Source organism: Lynx rufus, unplaced genomic scaffold, assembly GCF_022079265.1.
Source record: "Lynx rufus isolate CCGP_SWC_20201006 ecotype Redwood Valley unplaced genomic scaffold, mLynRuf1.p SCAF_1, whole genome shotgun sequence".
Taxonomy (NCBI): Eukaryota; Metazoa; Chordata; class Mammalia; order Carnivora; family Felidae; genus Lynx; species Lynx rufus.
Window position 1 is genome coordinate 15,716,707 of NW_025814823.1, and position 19,084 is coordinate 15,735,790.

The window sequence follows — 19,084 nt, forward strand, 5'->3', positions numbered from 1 at the left end:
AGGCACCCAGTAACTCATCACTAGTACTGCTAATAAAGAAAAGCAGAATAAGAACTGTTTGTTTGAACAAACTAAAAGCACATCAAATATGCCTGAAATATACCAAAAAAAAAAAAAAAAAAAGTTGGCAGTTCTGTAAGACAAAGCCAATGGAGGGCTAGGAAGTACATACCTGCTCTCCTGGCTGCTGAGGACTGGAAGTGGTGGGCTGCTGAGGCTGCTGTGGCGTAAACTGAGAAAGCTGCTGTTGCTGCTGCTGCAGAGTGTTAAAAATGAGTGAACCACCTGGAAGCTATTAAAGAAGAACTAATTAGCTGATTTCATATTATTTAAATTTCTTTATTCCATACATACTTTTGGAACATTCACTGTGTATCAGGCATTTTTCTCTGGATTGAAGAAAACAGGTGAACAAAAACCAGACCAAACCAAACCAAACCAATATCCCTGCCTTTAAAGAAAATCTAAAAACAATTTCTAAGTGCTACGGCTTTGGGCTCTCAAATATGTAAGTAATCTCAAACATGTATTTATCTGCTTCAGGTTAATAGTTAGCTATCCAAATATACATTGAACTCTTCTTACACATCAATATAAAACAGCATCAAATGACTACAAAGTATAAAGGAAACTAGTGATGATCGAGACACACATTAAGAAAACTTCTTTAATTTGTTCTAGCTTTATGAAAACCCAGCATGCATGGATTCTTATGTAACACAGTAAGGAATTTCAAAGCTGCAAAGGAAGTGCATTAGATACCCATATTTTTAGTTTGGAGGTACTACTCGCTGCTGTCATTACATTATCTAAAATACTCCAAAAAACAAACCAAACCAAACACCCCAATGCACTTGTTAAAGCACCCAGAAAACTCCATGTTAAAAATTAAAACTATGGTTTCCAAATGCATCAGGAAACAAATGGTTTTTCCATTTATTCTATAGGGGTTTAAGTTATAGTAGTCCCCGTTTATGCATGGTTTTGCTTTCCCCGGTTTTAGTTACTACAGTCAACTGTAGTCCACAAGCCGATGAGCCTCCTGATATGGTCAGGTCAAAAGTGGCCTAATGCTATGTCACAATGCCTATGTCATTCGCCTCCCTTCATCTCATCACATAGGCATTTTATCATCTCACATCACAAGAAGGGTGAGTACAGTACAATAAAATATTTTGAGAGAGGAACCATATTTACATAACTAATAGTACGCTGTACTATTGTAACTGTTCTATTAGTTACTGTTAATCTCTTACTGTGTCTAATTCATAAGTTAAACTTCATTGTAGGAACTGTTAAAATAAAGGGAAGCCTAACTAGAGTTAGGAGGCTCAATGTCATTTATAGGAAGATTGTCAATTATAAGACCCCAACAAAAGAATCCTCAACAGGAAAGAATTATCAGTGACAGTTACTGGGATGCATACTACATCTCCTACAAGAAATCAACCACCCTGAAACTCATCAAATGAGAAGCTGTCATTACCCTGAACTTTTCTCATTTGGACTTCATTCAAAACAACCCTTTCCAACTTCCTCCTCCATCATAAAATAACATTCCTCTCCTTCATCTGTTGAACTTGCCTATGGTTTTGTCATAGCTTGCTTGGCCCAAATAGCAATTTTCTGTTATTCCCAAATAAACCCATTTTGTTGGTAAAATACCTGACAGTTTTATCTTTAAGGTTAACAGTACGATGTATTAGAAAAAACAATATATACAGGGTTTTGGTACTATCCATGTTTTAGGGATCTACTGGGGGTCTTGAAACATTATCTCCTGTGGATAATGGGGGACTACTGTGTAAGCACACTGAAGTCCTTATGAGAAAGTCTGAGCAAATAAATATCCAACTATAGAACTGTTAGATCTGCATAGTCAAAAAAAAAAAAAAAGTGTAAGTCAAAATCTCTAAACCCAGTAGAGCTCATCGTTAGACAAATTTGGAAATTTGAACATAGCCTAAGCCAACTGTTCCTTCCTATGTCAGGTAATAAATGTAGCAAAACATAATTAACGTATAAAGTGGCCTTGTTCCTTATTATTAGTGCTATTAAGGAATATGCAGGCAGGAAAGCTGGCTAAATAAACCAATGTGATTACATTCTGTAAATACACTGTCTGCATCTTGTGTAAGAAATATTTTTTTAAGTTTTGGCTTAAAATACATTTCCTGATTTGTTTCTTATTCCTGAATACCAGGTTGGGTTGATTTGTCTGGTTCTCTTATTTCCCAATAATCCAAAACTCTGCCATTTTGTGTCCAGACATTTAGAATCTAAATCTAAAATTCTCTGTAGATAATCCTATTGATTTTCCAACCTGGTAGCTTTATATTGGACTTCATCCTTCAAGTACTTAGCGTAACACCCAGAATATTCTAAGTTCACAACGTGTACTAAATTCTCCACTTTCAATATCTATATGTTGACACTGACAACATGTAAGTAACGCCTCATCATTAGACACAAACTAATCTGACACACATTTATTGAATGACTATAAAGTGCCTGGCACTGCGCTAAACAATCATATTCTACTTAGGAAAGAACAAATAGCTATTTTAAAATCTCTCTTCAAACAAACAGTCATACATACAATGTACACATGAAATGTCTGTTGAGAGAGGAATTATTTTCTAAGTATATTGATTACTGCTATTGTAGGCAAGTGTAGTCCTTGGTAGTTGACTAGGCAGGGTGCTGGAACCAGTGAGCAGGGTATACAGGATACAGATTCTTTCTCCTTACACACTTTCCATGTGATCATACAAAAAGAGCAACAATTAACCACACCCTTAGAAGATTTCAAACGGACTTCAAAATTTCAAATGCTCATATGATCAGACATACATCATTAAAAAAGATATAAAGTATACAAGCTTCAATCAAAAAGTGTTTCACATTTACCTGGAGTAGATTTAAGGGCCTGAGATTTGAAGTATTTTTTAAACCAAATGGAACACCTGTTAAATGAAACTCATGGTTAGAACAGGGAATTAAAATTTTATTACACTTCAAAATATTTTATATGTTAGTGTATAGGAATATAACATTTTAAGTACTTTCTGCATAGATGTGGTTATTTTTTCTATAGTTTCAAAATATGTTAGAAAACAACAAAAAAATTCATCACTATGGAGCACCACATGTACATTTTATAGGCATAACTCTGAGATATTGGGGGTTCAATTCCAGACCACTGCAGTAGTCTGGAAGCAAACCTGCAATAGCAAATACTGCATTAGATCAAGTTAAATGAATTTTCTGATTTCCCAGTGAATATAAGTTATGTTGATATTATAGTCTATTAAGTGGGCAACAGCATTGTGTCTAAAAACACAAGGTGCAAACCTTAAAATATTTTGCGAAAAATATATCAGCCGAGCTTTCAATGAGTCATATTGATGGCAGATGACTGTAACAAATGCACTTAATAATGAAAAGACTTGAAATATTTCAAGAATTACCAAAATGTGACCAAGAGGTATGAAATGAACAAATGCTATTGGAAAAATGGCATCAACACCTTTGCTTAATGCAGGGTTGCCACAAACCTTCAATTTGTAAAAGAAAATGCAGTATCTGCAAAATGCAATAAAGCGAGGCATTTCTGTAGTCTATCGTTTCACAAATGATAACTTCCTTATTACTGTTTTGACTTTTGACTGGAGAAAGTAGTAACTATTGCGTAATAAAACTATCACTGTTATAGAAAAACATTTCAGGTATTGACATATATTTAAATTCTTTCATGCTAAGTATCGTATATACAGTAATAATCCTATCTTTGAGAACCCAAATGCTATTTTTTTTCCAAGTATAAATGGTAATATTAATAAGGTTAAAGAACACTGAATTTTGTGTATAAGGCTCAAAACTGAAAGTCAGGAAACAATGTTCTGCTATTCTGAATTTATTCTCAAAAATCTGTGAGGCAACACAGAGCAGATTATAAAGCAGGGATTGGCAAACTTTTTCAGTAGGCTTTGTGGGCCACATATGCTCTCAAAGTATGTGTACATTCTGCTAACAAAATATACCAAATTGAACACTCATTAAAATGTATCTAGTCCTCTAAAGCAGACAATTGCATTAAAAAAAGACATGAGGCAGGACATTCACAGGCAATAGTATCAAAGCCTTGTATAAGAAAATGAAGGTGCATAATCACTCTAAAATATTACAGTATTGATATACTATAGATTCTCATGAAAAGATAGGACATAACTTCTTTTAAAAATGGATCACCTCTGTATAATGCTTAATAGCTTACCAAAGGCACTTTCAGATCACTTCATTAATTTCTCTTAAGTACCATCTGAAGTTAGATATTTTTACTCCCATTTTAGAGCAATGAAACTGAGGGAGACAAGTGACTTCAGGCCCCATGGTTAACATCTGGAGTCAAGTGTAACTAATTGGTAGAAGTATATGTAAATATAAACGTCCTAATTTCAACATTTGATTCCATTTCCAGGGCTTCTGCCACTAAAGAAACATTTATGAACATTAAAATGAAATCACCAGCTAGAATTAGGAAATCAGAGCAGTATGTGTCACCTTGTTTATATTCTTTGGGTTTGACTTCTCAACTCAGAATAAAATTTTCTTAAGTTTGTTTTTCCTGCTAAATTTTTTGTCAGTAGTAAGAAACTGGATTGTTCCAAGATACTACAACATGTTCTTTTAAACAGCACTAAAAATTAGTACTTGGGACACCTGGGTGGCTCAGTTGAGCGTCCTACTTTGGCTCAGGTCATGATCTCATGGTTCATGAGTTTGAGCCCCGCCTCGGGCTCACTGCTGTCAGCGCAGAGCCACCTTTGGATACTGCCCACCCCTTCTCCCCTCACCCCTCCCCAACTTGCACCCCTGCACGTTCTCTCCCTCTCAAAATTAAATAATTTCAAAATTAAAAAAAAATACTGTAAGTCGTTACAACTGTTTCCCAGGACATTTAATAGCAATAACTACTGCTGAAATAAAACTATTACTAAGTATGATGAGGACAAAAAATATTTTTGAATGCTTATGTGTTTCAGGCAGTTTAAGTCCTTCATCTGTATCGACTCATTTAATCTTCACAAGTCTGAGGCAAGGCATTAATAATTATTCCCCATTTTATTAAGAAGGAAAGTGAGGTGACTTTCCCATGATTACACTGTTAGTAAATTGCACAACTGCAATTCAAACTCAGGCAGTCTGGCTCCAGAAGCTGGGCTTTTTATTGCCATTCCCTGTTGCCTTTCTCACGCAACCTAGTTTGCAAAATGTATTTCTTTTACCTGGAATAGGACTACACTGACAATAAGGCAACCGGTTAATTTATTATGTTTGGAAGGCAGATCGAGTTTGTAGAAACTTACCATGTTTTTCACAGAATTGTTAAATGGTTTTTAATTCAAATATCAGAACTTCAAGGGCTTTTAAAATGAAATATCTGCGACATAATGCTTCAAGAAATAAGCACATTAAGTGTATACAATATGCTTATAATGACATTTTTATATTAGCATATACTTTAATTTTTTTAGAGGTTATTATTTCCAATATTCTGACCTGCTTGAGAAGCTGCCTGCATTGCACCGGGCAATGCATTTGGTAGCAGACCTCCTGAGGGTAGAAGGCCACTCAGGTTTATTCCTGCAGGAGTTATGGCACCAGTGTTACAGCCCAGCATAGGGTTTGAACCACTCATCAAAGCCTGGGCTCCACTGTGGGAGAATAAGACAAAGCATTAAACTTGCACTACAAAAGAAAAACTCAACTACACAGTAATTCTTTGGATTAAAAAACAAACTACTAAACAAACACAAGTAGCTACTTCTGGTCTTAAACATCAGCTTTGGGGCTCAGTTTCATTTTTATGGTAGACAGTGACAGTAAGATTATCTAAAAACTAAGCACCGTATATTTACCAAGGTTTAAGATATAATTTGGAAGAGTAAAACATTAATTAAGGGATTAAAAGGTGGTAACACTGAGAATAAACAGGATAATCTATGCTGCGGTCAATACGAAGTAGTATCGTGTTAGTGCACTAATACATGCATTACCTAAAATAAAAACATTCTTGTTGAGATAGCTTCTACTCAAATCTAAACTGTTTTTCAGTTACAGATATATGCAATTTGTTATTAATTTCACAAGAATTTATTTAGATCAGTGACAGTATCTTTAAAAAAAAAATTCAGAGCATCAGTGCAAACTTACCAAACAGAGCCCACTACATTGATGAAGTTAAGTCCAGCAGAGTTTGCCATGACCTGGGTGGCCGTGGTTCCTGTAGTTATGGATGTTACCATGGTGGAAAGAGGAATGGTCGTTACAGGCATTGCCTGGCTCAGAGACCTTTGCTGCTGAGCAAACTGAGTTAACAAAGTGGGCTGAGGGGTGAAGCCTGAATCTTGGGGAGTAGGGGTGGCTGAAGGGGTAATAGGAGTTGAGCTCTGAGCATCAGGAGGGTGTGGGGTCGATGAAGGGGTTGGTGTAGGAGTAGATGGCTTAGGAGTTCCAGATCCTGCTCATTGAGAAAAATAAAAATTGCTAGTTTGTTATAAATGGCCAGTCCTTTTTTAAAATAAGGTTAATGGAATCTTACTTAGCACTGACAATTTGTTCCAGTTTTTTTTTAAGCAGTTAACTGCAAGTGTTAATTTCTACACATGATACATGAGTGTTGCTACACTCAATTACAATTAAGGATGCAGTATATCACCTAGCAATTCCATCAAAGATGCTATTACAGTAACAGTAAAAATATACATTTGTATTCTACCACAATACCCATTTGAAAGTTAATTTCCTACATGCTACCTTTGGCCTAAAAAGTTTAAGAGGAATTCAAATTATTTTTTGTTATTTACGATTTCACTAATTTAGAACTTCATTTTAAAAATATTGCTTATTTTCTGTAACAGTCTGAGATAAACTCTGAACATATTTAATAAATTACATATGGTTAACAATCATATTTGGCACCTAAATATACATGTTTAATTCCTAACACATCAAGTTTATCCTGACAAACAAATTTACAAAACACAGTTATAAAAGCAAATATTTGATAGATAATACTGCATCTTTAACAGTAACTGTGTACTTCTGTTTAAATGTAAGAATGTATAGAAAATCTGTTGTGAATGAAGTATGCACAGTTTATCAACTTTTTAAAAAAAAACAAAAACAAAAAACAAAAACCAAAAAAATAAAACCAAAAGCTCTTGAGGTGTTTTCTTTTTTAGCTTTCATGTCCTGCAGAAAGAAAGGAAAGAAATGTGAATGTCCAGAAGCTGTCACTCAACCCTTACTTAAAGTAACAACTGTGTGCAGTAGATTAACATAATCCATACCCACAACATAAGAAGTGTGAATAAGACTTCCAGGAAATTTATAAATTTTTCTTTGTGCAAAACAAGAAGGCAGAAAAATTACACCTTTTGAGCTATCAAGATGAAGATGTTTATATCTAAGGCGAAGACTACCCTATCACTGTGCAGTGTATTAAAACTTTCAGCACACTTTAGTTATCTACAAAAAAATCTAAAAAACTGGAATGCTTTTTTGCAAATTGGTACCTAAATATCTCAGAAATCTCTAATATGAAGAAATTCTCCCAACTGAATGCTAGAATTCTTGCATAATTCTTGATGTTAAAAAAAAAAGTATTCAGTAGTAAAAATTACATTTTAATATTTTCAGAATAATGCTTTATGATCATTACCACATTTTAGTAACTGATTACAATTTTTAAGAGTGTAGGAGTGTTTTTGAAAAATCGGTTTTCAGTTTATTTTATCACCACCTTGGAACTAGTTGGTTTTTTACATATACAAAGATAGGACTGCAGCAACAACTCTTATGACATTTTTTTCCATATCAGCTACATAGTTTACATAAAATGTAACATGATCCTAGGGTACACTGGAATAAAAAATATTTTGGAATCTTATTGCCACATTTAACAGATTTTTTTTAAGGAGATGTGTAGGTTGCAACTCTGTAAGGTATACACACAGTGCATACATAGATACAGAAAAACAAATACAATTACAATAAACACATAATACATACAATCAACAAGAGATCTGCCTGAAGCTTCTAAAAACTTATACATTTTGGGTACATAGTACATTCAGATTTCAGTATTTTACTGGTCAAAAAAAAATAACTTTTAAGAAACGCTAATGCAAAAAGCTAATGAAGTATTTAAGTTATAACTCACTTTGTGATGAACTGGCAGGTGACAAGGCAGCTGGAGAAAGCATGCTGACTTGATTGAGATCCACAGATGACTTCCGAGAAAGACTTGGTGGCTTGGAAGCAGGAGGAGGAGTTGGAGATTTAAGAAAGCTGCTGGCCTGTTGCGGTGTAAAATAGTTACCTAGAAGAATACAAAAGTTATTTTCCACACTTATAATTCAAAATTCTGTGCGTTATGTCAAAATATGAGTAAAGTTTAAAAAATAGATAATGACTGTATGACGTTTCTTACTCAAGATGAGAGAAAAGTAAAGAATGTGATACCTGAAGAACTATTTCCTGAGCTTGAGGGGAGTTTGATGGGTGGAGGTCGGTGTTTTACTCCCTTCCCCAAAACTGAAGACTGAACTGACACAGTCTCGGGCTGCTGAGAAACAGGGACATTAAATATACTTGTTAAAATTAAGTTCAAATCAGAAATTCATAAACTAATCCCACCACAGCTTCTAGATGAGAACACACAATTTAAAACTCTGCAAAGTACGCTTAGTGTTATAGGTTGGGTATTATAAGCATTACAAAAAAATATAATTTTGCATAAGGCTATCCATGAGATAAATTACAGTATACATACAGGATGAAGGAAAGATTTCTAAGTAGGTGGAGACAAAGACTTTAAGGGAGAAGGGCAGAAAGGTATACTGAAGGCAAAGCTTCCATTCTTAAATCTTTTTCAGGAAAATAATAACTGTTGAGGCCGGGTGGTTAGTATACACAGGTGTTCATTATACTTTTCTCTCTACTTTTGTGTATATTTGAAAATTTCCATTATATAAAGTTACATAGTAAATAACACCCCCATCCCTCAAAAAATAGTCCTTAACATTTCTTATATTCCTTGATTAACGATTAGGCACAAAAAAGTAGCAGTGCAAAAAATTAGGTGCATAAAAGTAACCAAACACACTTCTGTTTCTTTCCCTGGAGAAAGCTGACTTAAGCTGGCTGAGCCACTGGAACTGTGTGACATTTTGACTGGACATTTGGCTTCATTCTGGACCAACTCCTGGTACTGATTGACTACCCTGGAATATCAGGAGTAAACAAGTAAGGATTAGTTAACTGTTTTAAACATAAATTTACAGGCAATAAATAATAACTACTAATAAAAGAATTTCCATCAAAATTAACACAAAAACCTCAAATTAGACAATTTAACTGTGTGCCAGAAGTATATTCTTTTAATTTTTTCAATGACAAGCTAATGCTCAAAACATTTTGTTAATTAACAATTGAAACATAAACATACATATCTTCCTTTTAATACAGATATTGCACAGATTACTTAACCAATAAGCAGACAAAGAAATTACCCATTACCTTTTACCCACATTCTGATTAAAGTACTATTTTAGGAATTGTCTTCCTTAGCTACCACAGATATGTATTTACTTATTTAAAATAAACTATATTTTAAACATTATTCTTTTAAACATTAATTAAACAAAATCCCTTTTTTCCTAATTCTGTAAAAAAAATCCTAGTAATAGCTAAGGTATAACAAAAAAGTTGTGACTCCTAGCGGAGTACTCCCTTATCCTATAAAAATGAAGTTTTTCATATCCATCCAGATTAAAGATAAAGACACAAATCAAATATTTTTACCTTTCAGCATCAGTCTTTGATCCAATAATAAACCTGAAATGTTTAAGAAAGAGAAAAGTATTAGGTTAAGAGTAGTGTTAAAGAGCCCTGGGATTACTTTTGAAGGCTTCCATATTTTAGTGATTGTAGTTTTATAAAAGGAGTCAAATCTACTGAGATATTCCAAAAAAAAAAATATTTTTTAAATACATTTAAACTTATGAAGCAATGACCAAGTTTTGCATGCATTATAAAATAATCCTGTGAATAATTTGGTTGATTTAATTTAAGGGAGATGTAGTTTTGCACAAAACTTATGTGTCAAAACAAAATCTGGGTTGAAAGTTACCAAATACTATACATCCTTGCAAGTGTCTGCCCTACAGTACAATTCACTGGACTGCTGTGTGCAAGGCCTTTGGCCTTCCTCTCACTTTAACCTTTGATTTTCGTCATTATTAATGTCTACAGAGCAGATCTTAGAAGAGATTTTAGACAAGGAAGGTAGTTTATTGCCAATTCAATAAAATGTCTTTACCAAATCCTTTTAAAAAATTTGACATTTATATGATTTCTTAACAGATTAAAGTAGTGAGTTTGTTTATTTTTTAATTACCAATTTGAATGGTCATCTGTGGAGGAGCTGAAATATAAAATGTAAAAAAAAGAAAAAACTTGGTTAATGCAGCTCAAACTTTAATTTCATAGTTATTAACTCAAGTAATTTATGAATATGGAGGAATGACTGGAAGTAATAAATCATGCAGCATTTTTGCAGCAACTCCCTGACATAAAGGCAAAAAATTCAATTCTTGTTAGATTTAATCAGTTGGGTTTTGAACTGATTTTTTTTTTAATTGAAAAAAAGAGTATCTATTATTTTCTTGTGTTTGAGAAAAGTTAATAATTTAAAATGACCAATGTGTCTTTAAGGGGAAGATTTTTTAAAATACAGGTAATCAAAACATGTGACCTTTCTACATAGTATTCAACAAAATTAACTGCTAATGTGAAAAATTACCTAACGATTCCGTAACAAACTATTTCTTACCATTGACTTTTATTTAGATACTGGTGAGGTTGTTCTTTATAATTCATCTTTCTGTTATAGTTTCAATTAGTATCTTGTATTAAAAGCAAAGACTTTATAAACAATTTAACATAGGCCTGGCCCCTGCTTTTTTTTCTGTTGAGCTCCTCTTCTTTGTAGTTTCTTCTATTCGAAACAGCATCAACTTCATTCAAAAACTAATAAACTAACAATAAAAACAAAACTAACTACTATTAGCTTGTACTAAATATATGTAGTCCATAAGTTTTGGAAAATCAAATATATATATGTACATGTATGTATAGACACATAAACACTAGATATATACATCAAATTAATATATAGAGATTTCTAGAGACAATAACTACATTAAGCGCAGAGTCTTTGTCCTTACATGCAGTACCACAATACCAAGTATCTTTAATAGCTTCATCATTTATAGTGAACTTGCTTCCTACTTAAACAAACTACTTCTTGGAAAAACTTCATGCTCCCAGGAAGAAGTCATAATGAGTAAGAGGGGTATCAATGGTATACCGTTCAAAGCAAGTATGAAAATATTTATACCACAGATTTTTAAAAATATATCATTATTATTTTAAATAACTCTTGGACAACATGGTAACTGTAATTTAGGTTTACTTATGTCCACTCACAAATCTAACTGGAGTACTTAACTAACAAATGAATCCTCAAAGGGAAACTTTTATTCATTAATGGTTCATCAGTAGTTGCTGAATAAATTCTGATGCCTAATTTTGTCAATTACATGTATTTAACAGAACTCACTGGGATGGAGACATCTGGCTGTCATTTTCTTCATCTTCTTTACATGGCTGTATTTTGCCATAGTAAAGTGGATCACCAAGTGACTGCAAAATGGTCAGCTTTGTCTTCTGATACTGATTACCAGCTTCACATTCAAATACATAATCATCTTTTACATCCTGAAAAAGACAGAACACCCCAGATAAGCACCTTCTTCAGTAAATACATAATCAAAATTAACAAAATAAACGACATATTAACTTGTATTGGGCAATAAGAAGACACAGCATTTTGGTTATAGACCTGTTTAACACTTCTGAGAGAATAAAGACTAGGACTCTTTTTTACATAGCACTTTAAGAATGAAGAGTTCCAAATAGTTAACCAAGCCCAAGTGAAATATGGCAGAATTTCATATGGACATATGAATGCAAATACTAAATACTAAAAAGATAAAACTTCATTATACAACCAAAAGAGAAGTAAAAATGCAGTATTACATTAAAATTGCCCTTTATAATGGAAACCATACTTTATGAAAAACAAAACACCTGTTTTTTCCTTTAATTCACTAAACCCCCAATACGTCCTTTAAATTAAAAAAAAAAAAATCCTGGGCACTTCATGTTTAATAAATTCAGATCCCAGATTAGAAACTGCTTTATTAGAAAGGAGACTGCTGTAGTGATTACTTACATGGGCTGGCCAGACTGTTGGTTGTGAGTCATCAGATTTGATGGACTTTTCCACTTTAGCGTATTTCTCCACCTAAACAATCAAATCGATAGACAGCAGATGTAATGGAATCAGTATTGTGACGAAAAGAGAAAAACCTAAGTAACTCAACAATATAATTTCAAGCACAAAAATTCCTGACTCGCTAATATCACCAACTATTTATACTTGGTTCAAAACTCTCCTGATTCGTTAAGCTTGACCAACTGGTTTTAAAAACAAAACAAAATCAGAATCTCTTTTGTCATTAAATAGGTGTAACAAACACAGCTGCTTTTTTGGACAGTGCCTCTTCTTTTTATTCCATAAATTGGTATCACAGTCATCCTTTAGCAAAGTTGGAACGTCAGAGAGATCAGGACCAGGATCTTTTCCTTTGCTGGACTTGAAGGAAACAGAAGTTGTCATGTAACAGTGGGGACAACACTGGAGGAAGACTAGGGAAGTTATGTATTAAAGTTGGTAAGATTTTTGTGAACCTTTTCCACTTTCTAGTAAGATAATGACCGTATATTCTGTATTATCTCCTACCAGTCTGTGTGAATCAAATATACTCATTTTACTGGCAACCATGATCTTAAGAGTAAATCAGACTCCCCTGGGAACTTGGTAAAATTTCAGATTTCCATGTCCTTCCCCTGAAGACCTGACTCCACTGGAAAGTCTGAAGTGGAGCCTGAAATCTATATTTCACTGGTATTCTAGATGAGTCTTCTGATGGATTCCGACTGAAAAACTTTGTATTAGGGTTTTGTTACTCAAAATAGGCTGTGGACCCCAGTTATCACGCAACTTGGGAGCCTGGCAAAACTGCAGCATCTCAGGCGCTAGCCCATACCTGCTGAATTAAAATCTGCATTTTAACAAGCAAGCCAGGTAACTAGGATGTATATTAAAGTTTGAGAAGCACTGCTTTAGATATCCAATCTACCCTTCAAAGCTAAATTCCACCTTTTGGGATTTACACTAACATCTCTTCTCAAGCAGCATTCCGTCAGAAAACACAGAAGTTATCAAAAAATAACGTGGCTTATTCCCTTGAGTTGTATATAGTGCAATTCTGATGGTTTTGGCTTTGTGTTTTCCACAAATTTTTCTTCTAATCTAAAAAATATAACAATAGTACATGTGCCAGCCTATGAAGGATACAGAAGAAAAATAAACACCTATTAAAATAACTAACCAATTGTGGAACCAGAAAAGACCCTGAATAGCCAAAGCAACCTTGAAAAAGCAAACCAAAGCAGGAGGCATCACAATCCTGGGCTTCAAACTGTATTACGAAGCTGTAATCATCAAGAGAGTATGGTACTGACCCAAGAACAGACATTCAGATCAATGGAACAGAATAGAGAACCCAGATATGGACCCACAAACACATGGCCAACTAATCTTTGACAAAGCAGGAAAGAATATCCAATGGAATAAAGACAGTCTCTTCAGCAAGTGGTGCTGGGAAAACTGGACAGCAACATGCAGAAGAATGAACCTGGACCACTTTCTTACACCGTACACAAAAATAAACTCAAAATGGATGAAAAACCTAAATGTAAGACAAGAAGCCATCAGAATTCTTGAGGAGAAAGCAGGCAAAAACCTCTTTCATCGTGGCCGCAGCAACTTTTACTCAACACGTCTCCGGAGGCAAGGGAAACAAAAACAAAAGTGAACTACTGGGACCTCATCAAAATAAAAAGCTTCTGCACAGTGAAGGAAACAATGAGCAAAATTACAAGGCAACCGATGGAATGAGAGAAGATATTTGCAAACGACATATCAGATAAAGGGTTAGTACCCAAAATCTATAAAGAACTTATGAAACTCAACCCCCAAAAAACAAATAATCCAGTGAAGAAATGGGCAAAAGACATGAACAGACACTTCTCCAAAGAAGACATCCAGATGGCCAACTGACACATGAAAAAATGCTCAACATCACTCACCATCAGGGAAATATAAATCAAAACCACAATGAGATACCACCTCACACCTGTCAGAATGTCTAACATTAACAACTCAGACAACAACAGACGTTGGCGAGGATGTGAAGAGAATCTCTTTTGCATTGTTGGTGGGAATGCTAGCTGGTGCAGCCACTCTGGAAAACAGTATAGAGGTTCTTCAAAAAATTAAAAATAGAACTACCCTACAATCCAGCAATTGCACTACTAGGTATTTATCCAAGGGATACAGGTATGCTGTTTTGAAGGGACACATGCACCCCAATGTGTATAACAGCACTATCAACAATAGTCAAACTATGGAAAGAGCCCAAATGTCCATCGATGGATGACTGAATAAAGAAAATGTGGTATATATACACAATGGAGTATTACTCAGCAAACAAAAAAAAATGAAATCTTGCCATTTGCAACTATGTGGACGGAACTGAGGGTATTATGCTAAGCGATATTAGAGAAAGACAAATATCATATGACTTCACTCATATGAGGACTTTAAAGACACAGAACAGATGAACACAAGGGAAAGGAAGCAAAATATAAAAACAGGGAGAGGAATGACACATAAGACACTCTTAAATATAGAGAACAAACACAGGATTACTGGAGGGATTGTGGGAGGGGGGATGGGCTAAATGGGTAAGGGGCATTAAGGAATCTACCCCTGAAATCACTGTTACACTATATGCTAACTTGGATGTAAGTTTAAAAAATAAAATTCAATTAAAAAAATAAAAATAAAAAATAAAAAAATAAAATAACTAACCAATTGTAAAACTGAGTGAATAACAAAAAGTAACACAGGAGAAATAGGAAAGTGAAAAATATGAGACCAGTCATCAAAAGATCTTTTTCATGTTTTTTACCATTAATAGTTCATGGTTATTATGGATCAGTAGAGAACACCATCTAAAGTTCCTAATTTGACCACTTCTCCAATATTAATTTTTAAATTTAACCAATTTGAGAAAAGGAGCATTATCAGGAAATTATAATGAAGTATTATGAAAAAAGACATATTAAATGCATATTATTGCACTTTTCCCATGGTTCAAAATTCTTTGGTTTTTAAACACAGGCCTTCTACAGCAATACACAGAACGTATTAAGGGGCTACATTCTTACACGTTAATGTGAAATATTCTAAAATATTCTAAAAACGAGCAATTGGTTAAAAAAATCATTATTTTGTTTTTAAAACAAGTAAGAGTCTTTGTTTTTCCAAAGTATCAGTTGCTATTAAACTTAAGAATCTTGTATGAAAATAAATGCAATTCATGAACTGACTTACATCCACTTCGGAAGGTATGGCCAAATTACAGGGACTCCGTTTCCACATATCTACACACTGAAAAATTAAAAACAGTATTAAAATGCTGAAAAATTCAAAATGAGCAAGGTTTTTGAAATAATAAGCTTCATTTAAAAAACACACTTACATTTCCTGCTTTAGAAATCTTGAGGTCATAATGTTGACCTGCTTTTCTTTCCTTCCTTTTTTGTAAGAAATCAAGTAATTTTAGCTGAGGCGGAGGTGGACAATGAGAGAGATCCTGCTGCCGATTCAGAGACGACCTGGAATACCTCTTGAAACACCTGAAATATAAAGAGTTGAAAATAAAAGAAACTCAGAATAAATCTGGGTTTAAATCAGTAAGCATTAAAATATAATTAAATCACCACTATCACTTATCAAACAGAGTCCCAGGCACTGGCAAAATAAAAATGAACAAGACAAAATTCCTGCTACCATGGAGCTGATAGTCCAGAGGAAAAAGACATTCACAATTAAACAGATAATTTCAGAGAGCATTGGTCAGGAGGGGGGAAAAAAAAAGAAAAAAAAGAAGACGGGATACTGCAGTGAGTCAGTGATAGAGAGCGCAGCAGCAGGTAAGAGAAAGGAAGGACTAGACTCTTTGAAGAAATGATGTGTGAGCTGAGACATAAATGGCAAGAAAGAACCAGATACGGTAAGGTCAGGGAATGAGTATTTGAAAGAGAGAAAAATTAAAAAAATATATATTAAAAACTTACTTTGTTTTAAAAACAGAAATAGGTATGATTAGAGCATGAGGGTACACATAATAGATGAGGTCAGAGAGTGAAGCAGGGGTCTTGCAGATCAATGGTAATGTGTTTAGATTTAATGTGAAGTACAATGGGACGCTTTTATGGAAATTTAAGCAAGTGGTGGCATAATCTGCTTTGAAGTTTTTAAAAGATTATTCCAATTTGCTTATGTGGCAAACGGACCAAAAGGGAGCAAAGGTGGTAACAGGAAGATCAAATAGAAATTTACTACAGAAGTCAAGATAATGCCGACTTTAAAATTTGGTAGTGGGGCATGGAGATGTGAAGATACAAGGAGACTTTAGAGAACTGCTTACAGATCTTATATAGACTTATTTTACTATTTCTGAAACTGTACCTTTTCCTTAGCATATATTGTTTACGTAGTAAACTAAGGAGTTTAGAAAATGGGTATGTTTTTGAACTCTTAAGATGACCCAAAATGGGCAACTCAAACAATTGTTAAGAGTACCTAATGATGGACCAATTATAACTGTGATCCAAGTTAATATGCATTCTTTTTTTAAGTAGAAAAGATAGCTAAAACATGTAAAGAACAAATTACCACGTTATAAAAAGGTATTTAATCACAAACTGGTATTTTATCAGATATCAAAAATAAATTATGAATTGTTTCTTTAAAAGCAATATTAACAAAACAAACAGGTTACTGGTAATTAGTAATAAAGAAATTATTCTGTTTATACTTGTGTCTTCTCAGCCTGTTTTTGGTAAAGACTCTAAACTTACAGGAAGCATGTCCTTTCACAAAATGCAGAGAATGCATCACTCCCATATAAAGCAGACAGCAGTTAAAAACAGTAATGCACAAAAAATGTAACTTAAGGCCATAAAAATCCTATTTAAAAAAAAGTCACAGTACTTATATATATACTTTAGAGAGAAAAGATACCATAAACAGCAAATTTTATTTTTTTTAATTAATGTATTTATTTTAATGTTTGTTTATTTTTGAAGGAGAGAGAGAGAGAGAGAGACAGGGTGTGAATGGGGGAGGAGCAGAGACAGAGACACACACAGAATCCGAAGCAGGCTAAGGTGTGAGCTGTCAGCACAGAGCCCAACACAGGGCTCAAACCCACGAGCCACGAGATTATGACCTGAATCGAAGTTGAACACTTAATTGACTGAGCCACCCAGGTGCCCCCATAAATAGCAAAATTTAAAGCTAATTGTCTAGGAGCATCTTTTGGTTTACTCATCTACAAAAAGGCAATTACCGTTTCATGGGGCGCGTGTTCATCTTTTGCTTGTTATAAAGCAGTCTATTTGCAGTACAGGTTACTGCTATAGAAGGATCAAGACACAGTGGTTCAGCTGTAGCTAGAATCAGTTGGCTCTCAAGCAAGAGTTTATCTTCCTAAAATGTATAACATATGTCAGTACCAGATTTAAGTTTTTCAAATCATACATATTTCTTAATCTAGAAATATTCCTTGGAACTATATGTACTACCATAAAACACAGTATTTCACGTCACAACTTTGCAGACTTCAGAAACTTGACAGCATAATGAAATTATTAATGGAAATTCAGTAATTTGTAGTTTACAAAATGGTCAAGTTGTAAGAATGCCTATTCACTGATTCAATAAGTATTTACTGAGCACCTACTATGTGTTAGCCTCTGTTCTAAGAGTTGAGGATCAAATAGTGAACAGATAAAATCATCTGCTCCCACAAAGCTTACAAGATCACGATGAATCATAGAATTTTTAATAACCATCCTATTCAATACTCAGCTTAACTTCATTACAAGAATAAAAATGATTACACTAATACTGTGTAAACTCTATATTCCCAATTCCAAAATGTATACAGGTGCTCTACAGGTTTTATTTACTGTTTTTTTTCTTTTTTTTGACTTAATCAGTGAAATGTTTTAACAGCAACAACTAAGTATTTTACAGTCAAATGAGTCAATTAATATTACTGCTGAATAAGGATTTTTGCAAAAAAAGAAACACTGCTTCTTTCAACAGTTCAACTTATTATGGATATTTTCAAATGTACACAAAAGGAGAAGTGTAGTGACATCCATGTACCAACACTCAATTTCATTTAACAACCGCCCCTTAACTTCTTATGCTTTTCTTTTGCTGGAGTAATTTAAAATACATCTTTGATGTTGTATTGTTTCATCTCAAAATACTTCAGCATGCATTGCTAACTGATATGGACCTCTAACATCCAGTCTGGATTTAAATGTCCCATTACCTCAAGAGTGTATTTTTAGTTGATTTGTTTGAATTTGAACTCAAACTCTACACTTTGTATTGGGTTTTTATCTTTTAAACATCTTACTTTGTTCTGTAATGATCACTTCTTCTCCCATGTTTTTCCCTTTTCTCATGTAATTGATTTGTTGGATTTGACCCAATTACTTCCTGGCTGACTATCTCCACACTGTGTCACTTAAGTTTCTCTTATTTCCCCAATTCCATACACTGTTAGATCTAGAAGCTGAATTTAATTCTGGTTCTGTTTTTTTAGACAAGAATTCTTTATTGGTATTGTTATATACTTTCTCTTGCATCACACCAGGAGAAACACAATGACTGTCCCATTTTTACACCAATGGGGTCAGTCAGATCTCTGCATTATAAAATTTCCCATGAACCTATAAT

At 33.9% G+C, this 19,084-nt stretch overlaps 1 protein-coding gene across 15 annotated transcripts in view; it reads right to left on the reverse strand.

Moving 5' to 3' along the window:
* The window catches only part of SUPT20H (SPT20 homolog, SAGA complex component), a 43,923-nt gene that overhangs the window by 7,403 nt on the left and 17,436 nt on the right, over positions 1–19,084 (reverse strand). For 9 of the 15 annotated variants that reach the window (XM_047078910.1, XM_047078958.1, XM_047078983.1 and 6 more), the window contains 14 exons: positions 17,679–17,818; positions 15,804–15,960; positions 15,656–15,712; positions 12,365–12,436; positions 11,690–11,847; positions 10,466–10,492; positions 9,871–9,903; positions 9,173–9,290; positions 8,530–8,632; positions 8,228–8,386; positions 6,217–6,523; positions 5,563–5,717; positions 2,911–2,966; positions 173–292 (listed from right to left, as the gene is read on the reverse strand). In XM_047078910.1, the coding sequence (XP_046934866.1) occupies positions 173–292; positions 2,911–2,966; positions 5,563–5,717; positions 6,217–6,523; positions 8,228–8,386; positions 8,530–8,632; positions 9,173–9,290; positions 9,871–9,903; positions 10,466–10,492; positions 11,690–11,847; positions 12,365–12,436; positions 15,656–15,712; positions 15,804–15,960; positions 17,679–17,818 (1,662 nt within the window). The remainder of the gene's footprint in view (positions 1–172; positions 293–2,910; positions 2,967–5,562; positions 5,718–6,216; positions 6,524–8,227; positions 8,387–8,529; positions 8,633–9,172; positions 9,291–9,870; positions 9,904–10,465; positions 10,493–11,689; positions 11,848–12,364; positions 12,437–15,655; positions 15,713–15,803; positions 15,961–17,678; positions 17,819–19,084) is intronic. The other 6 variants (XM_047079014.1, XM_047079000.1, XM_047079008.1 and 3 more) reach the window with 3 other exon arrangements.